At 40.2% G+C, this 6,000-nt stretch overlaps 1 protein-coding gene across 3 annotated transcripts in view; it reads left to right on the top strand.

The window, feature by feature from the left end:
- Positions 1-1,215: 1,215 nt before the first annotated feature.
- The window catches only part of smurf2 (SMAD specific E3 ubiquitin protein ligase 2), a 335,432-nt gene continuing 330,647 nt past the window's right edge, over positions 1,216-6,000 (top strand). For all 3 annotated transcript variants that reach the window (XM_043715043.2, XM_043715044.2, XM_043715042.2), the window contains exon 1: positions 1,216-1,972. In XM_043715043.2, coding sequence (XP_043570978.1) covers positions 1,921-1,972 — 52 coding nt within the window. In that variant the 5' untranslated portion in view covers positions 1,216-1,920. The remainder of the gene's footprint in view (positions 1,973-6,000) is intronic.

Genomic DNA, 6,000 nt, shown 5'->3' with positions numbered 1-6,000 from the left:
TCCAAGAAACCAAAACTCTCCCTCCTGCACCATCCCTGTAGCCACTTGTTCAACTCCTCTCTCTCCCTATTCCTCGCCTCACTAGCACGTGGCACGGGCAACAAACCAGTGACAACAACTCTGTTCGTCCTAGCTCTAAGCTTCTATCCTAGCTCCCTGAATTTCTGCCTTAAATCCCCATCTCTCTTCCTACTATGTCGTTGGTGCCTATGTGGACCACGACTTGGGGCTGCTCCCCCTCCCCCTTAAGGATCCCAAAAACACGATCAGAGACATCATGAACCTATAAATACAGTTGACTCAGGTTGATTGTATTATGATTTTCACACCAGGTTATAGTCCAACAGGTTTATTTGGAAGCACTAGCTTTCCCAGTGCTGCTCTTTCATCAGCTCCTTCAACAATTCCCCAGAATCTATAGAATTCTGGAAATTTACAACCAATGCAAACTCTATTTCTGCAGCTACCTCTTCTAAGACCCTCGGATGCAAGGTATAAGCTCCAGGACACTTTTCAGCTTTTGGACCCATTAGTTTCACAAGAACGTTTTTTAAACTGATGTTTGCTTTAATGTGCCCCTGAATTTCTACTGTTCTTGCGAAGTTTTTAATGAGTTGGACAGTTAAAAACCTGACAAAATATTGATTCAAAATCGTAGTTGTGATACAGTAAATAGAAAAAATTATTTCCAGTTGCAGAACGATCGGCAACTTGAGGACACAGAATTAAGGTGACTGGCAAAAATAACTGAGATCCCAAGGGGTAACTATATTTTTCAACTTAGCGACATTGCAATGCACTGCCTGAAATGTTGATTCAGTAATAACATTCAAAAGAGAATTGGCTAAATACTTGGGAGTGGAGGGCAATAACAGGTATGGGGGAACACCAGGGGAATGTGATTAATTAGGTAACTCCACAAAAGAGGCAGCACGGTGTCGATGGGATGAATGGGCTTTTTGTGTGCTGTATCACTCAGTGACTAGTTCATTTCATTTTAATCGTGGATTTCATATCGATAGACTATGCATTTCGTAAACTGAACAATCCGATGTCAAGCTCTGACAAATTTACAGGCATGGCTGGATCATATTTACTAATAGTGCCCTGCTGGTGAAGTTTCCTTGGTGCTATTTCTCGAGTGCCTTGTTCTTTCGACCCGAGCAGGAGGAGCTGTAGACTGACAAGAGGGAGGGAGCACAAAGGTGATGTCAGCAAGAACTGTGTTCTGGCTTTCAGTCGAGAAGCCCTGAAGAGGACTTCGACCAAGGAAGCGAGAAAAGAGAAGAAAGCAGCAATTTCAGCCTTAAAAAAAGAAAAAAAGTATCACTGACAACTTTTTGCTGCTCTAAAGTAGCCCTGAACCTCTCCTCTCTGTCGTTTATGCGTGGAATTTCTGTGGGTGGAAATACTCTCAACAATAAAGGAAGAAAGCAGAGCAACAACCTATCGACTGGATTCGAACCTTCGACAAAATAACAATATACCTCGGCAAGAGATCAATCTTGAGCTGTATTCGAAGATGTGAACCGAGGCACAGAGAAAGGGGAGAGTCTAGTTGCCCTGATCGAGACGGTCTGAGGAAGCGAAGGGAGACAGAAAAATCTAGAAGAAAAGTGCAAATTTGATTTTTGTTTCGGCGCATTAGAGGAGGGGAGTTGTTTTTTTTTAAATTTCCTGAGGTAAATAATGTTTGTTTTTTTATTTTGATCGATTTTTTTTGTGGCCGTCCGTTGGTGAGTGTGGGCTATGCACATCCGGGCCACCGGGCTGGAGGAGGCCATCATTGTTCGTTCGGGGAAAGGGGGGAAAAGCGGCGGCGGCTGCTGGCGAACGGGAGATACCATCACCGTTAGCAGCAGCAGGAATTAAACCTCAGTTAAAAATATAAAAACAAAAAAAAAACAAGCATTCGGGAACATGTCTAATCAAGGAGCCAGGAGGAACGGGCCAGTCAAGTTACGTCTAACAGGTAAGAAGCTGTGAATTGCACACTCATATATAATGTACACAGTGCGTTATAAAGACCTGGTGCTTTAAATAGACCCTTTCATTTTCCCTTTATTTTAAATGATTTGTGAATGGAAAGATTGTTTTGTTTCTAGTGGTTTCCTTCTCCTTTGTCCCCACCCCCAATCCCGAGCGGCCAAATAAGTCATGTTATTTGTACACTTTTTCTTTACAGAAGTGTGGTTGAACTTGAATGAGTTTTTTAACTGGCAGATTTTGCTTTTTGAAATTTGTATTTTTTTTCTTCTTTTCTGTATCTGGACTTAGAGAGAGGTTGTGCCCTCGGATGATTTTATAACCAGGAAATTCCTGTTTCTGTTTGGAGGTTTCGATGCTTGTAATACGTCTTAGGCCTGGCAAAGTAAACTCTCGGTTGTTGAGTTTATTCCTGTAATGAGGGGGGCAGGGGTTGGCTTTGAAACAGCCTGTCTGTTCCTACCACCCCCTCTCTCCGATTTGCATACATGGCATGTTTATAATGTGGCAATGTGTGAGATCAAGAGGTCTTGAGAGTTGCTGTATTTTGTTAATCCACTTGTGTTGATGTTCCTACCCTTCCAAACAGCAAACTTGGCAAAAGTTCAAAAGTTTATTTTTGTTGCACTGCACTGTGTCTATATTTTTATTTTATGTCCATGGACTTCACAGTGAAAATATGATATTAGATGAAACTGGAGCTTAGTTTCAGGAAAGTTTATGGCAAAATAGCATTTAACATTAAGAATAGGGTTGATTCAAAATAGGAAGTGATATATAAATTTTTTTTTAGAAAATGCTTATTGTGAAAAATATACTTGTGCTTCTTAGCATTTCCATTAGCTCATGCTTTGTGTGAGCTTGGCTGAAAGATAATACACTTACCTCTGACTAAGAAGGTTGTAGATTAAAGGTCCATCACATACTTTTGCATATCATTCAGTACAGCAGAGAAGTAGTGCTAGCAAAACATTTGGAGGAGATATTAAACCTTGGGTCTTGCATGCTGGCTGGGTTGTTTTAATAGATCCTTGGATACTGTTTGAAGGAGGAGCAGAGAGTATGTATTATGGCCAATGATCTTTACTCAACCAGTGCTCTGAAAGCATAGTCTGGTCTTTAATTTTCTATTTATTGGACAATGCTATGCTAACAACAGTAACAGCACTTCCAAAAACATTTCCCATTCTATAGAATATTACAGAGGTATAACTATGCTTCACTTTAGAAATTTCATCAATGTTGTTGTATTGGGAAGTGTAACAGCAAAAAGCAATGCTGTAAATGCTCAGCAACAGAAACAGAGTGGATACAGAAACAGAGTTATGGTTTCAGATTGATGATCTTGGACTATTTCTAATGAATTATCATCAGTCTGAAATATCAATGCTATTTCTTAGTCCACAGATGTTGCCTGCCATTCTGAGAATTTATGGCATTTTCTGTTTTTTAATTTCAGATTTTCAGCATTTTGCAGAATTGTACACTCGTGTCACTGTTATTAGTGGTGTTGGTTGAAGGGTAAATGTGATCGGGATGCCCAAGGATCTCTTCTGCTCAGATTAGAGCAATCCACCTGATTTAAATCCTTATCCAAAAGATAGCAACAGTATTGTTCTAGTATGAGAGTATGTCCTTGCGTCTCTTCATGACATTGCTCAAACAAGAATCTGACTGAACTAAGTACTATTGAATAGAAGTATGGACATGAGCAATAAAGTGGAAAAAGTACTGACAATGTGTGCATAATTTTCTTTGTTTATATAACTGTCTGAATAAATGTGGATGAGAATTTAGGAGACATGTTTAGTAAGTTTGCAGATGATGCCAAAATTGGTAGTGCAGTGGACAGTGAAGGAGGTTATCTAAAATTGGTCAATTGAGCCAATGGGCTGAGGAGTGCCGATGGAGTTTAATTTGGATAAATGCATTTCGGTAAAACACACAAAGGCAGGACTTTCACAAATAATAGTAAGGCCCTGTAGTAGAACAGAGAGGCCTAGGGGTTCAGTTACATAATTCTTTGAGATTTGCATCACATGTAGACAGGGTGGTTAAGAAGGTGTTTAGCACACTTGCCTTCATTGTTCAGACCTTTGAGTATAGGAGTCGGATGTCATTGTTGAGGTTGTTAAGGCCTCTTCTAGACTCCTGTGTACATTTCTGGTCACTCTGCTATAGGAAGGATATTATTCAATTGGAGAGTGTTCAAAAAAGATTTACCAGGATGTTGCTGGGAATGGATAGTTAGAATTATAAGGATAGGCTGGAGTTATTTTCACTGCATAGTTGGAGACTGAGGAGTGACCTTGTAGAGATTTATAAAATTTGAGGGGCATAGATAAAGTGAATAGCAAGGATCTTTTCCCTAGCGTGGGGGAGTCCTAAACTAGGAGGGCATATTTTAAAATCTTTCTCCTCGCGCCTTAAAAAGGACCTGGGAAACCTTTTTACAGAGTGGTCTGTATGTGGAATGAACTGGCAGAGGAATAGACCATAGGTGCAGGAGTAGGCCATTCTGCCCTTCGAGCCTGCACCACCATTCAATATGATCATGGCTGATCATCCTTAATCAGTATCCTGTTTCGGCCTTATCTCCATAACCCTTGATTCCACTATCCTTGAGAGCTCTATCCAACTCTTTCTTAAATGAATCCAGGGACTGGGCCTCCACTGCCTTCTGGGGCAGAGCATTCCACACAGCCACCACTCTCTGGGTGAAGAAGTTTCTCCTCATCTCTGTTCTAAATGGTCTACCCCGTATTTTTAAGCTGTGTCCTCTGGTTCGGCACTCACCCATCAGCGGAAACATGTTTCCTGCCTCCAGAGTGTCCAATCCTTTAATAATCTTATGTCTCAATCAGATTCCCTCTCCGTCTTCTAAACTCAAGGGTATACAAGCTTAGTTGCTCCAGTCTTTCAGCGTAAGGTAGTCCCACCATTCCTGCCTGGTTAATGCAGGTATAGTTACAACATTTGGATAAGTATGTGGAAGGATTTGGAAGGAGGTGGGTCAAATACGAGCAAATGGGACTAGTTGGTTTGGGTACATGGTCAGCATGGGCTAATTGGACCGAATGGTCTGTTTCTATCTCTGAAACTATGACTCTACATTGTCTAATAAATTCTTAATCTCAGTCTGCTTGCTAGAAGCCGCATTGGCAAAATGTGGGGGCATGTTTTCTATGTGAGAACAATGCATGTTAATTGGAAGGACAGAGGGCCATTTAAAGTCGGAGGAAAAGTTGAATATCTACTGTGGATTACCCAGTTAGTATGTCCTATGTTATTACTTATTGGTCCAGATACATTGGAGGTATTTTGTTTTTGTGTTTCTGAAATCTAACTTTAGTTGCACCAATTCTATATAGTAGGCATAATACTTTGATTTACATTTTTTTTTAAGAGCTTCATCCTATTTCAAATTGTATCTTCCAGGTCGAATGTCAAGTAAAACCATTGGATCCACGTTTGTCAGTGATTCATCTTTTGTGATTCATTTTGGAAATGAATTTGCATTTGACATACATTTACAAATTTTCACATAATTTGGGCAGAGTTTCATTTCATGCTAACTCCTGGTGTCTTCAAGTTTGCATTTATAAGAGACAATGAGCACTAGTTGCAGCTTTATTTGAAGCAACAATCTTTGGAAACAGTGGGTTTGTTGCAGGGAAGGCATTACTTTGACTCGCTTGGAATAAGTTAGTTAAGTCTTAAAATGATAAAAGTTCCCGTGGTACTATGTGACAGCAAAAGTGCAACCCTTGGACATGCTTACTGAAGTCTGTGAAGCTAACTGATGACATGCTGCTTGTGAACCTAAATGAAATCAGCGATATTTACTTTTAAACATTTAGCAGATTCTCCTGATTTTCTTTGGCTCAGTAAGTTTTTTAACCCTGCGGTAAATCATACAGATTAGGAAGCTGTCAGGTTCAAATATCTATCTTTGGTCAGTTAGGTGATCTCAACCAGGATATTTCATATGATCACACTACAGTTGTTCTCTGG

The sequence above is a fragment of the Chiloscyllium plagiosum genome, unplaced genomic scaffold (assembly GCF_037043375.1).
Source record: "Chiloscyllium plagiosum isolate Xiang-an unplaced genomic scaffold, Cpla_swu_hap1 HiC_scaffold_25, whole genome shotgun sequence".
Taxonomy (NCBI): domain Eukaryota; kingdom Metazoa; phylum Chordata; class Chondrichthyes; order Orectolobiformes; family Hemiscylliidae; genus Chiloscyllium; species Chiloscyllium plagiosum.
The sequence above is the reverse complement of the archived record's forward strand: the minus strand, read 5'-3'. Positions and strand labels throughout refer to the sequence as shown.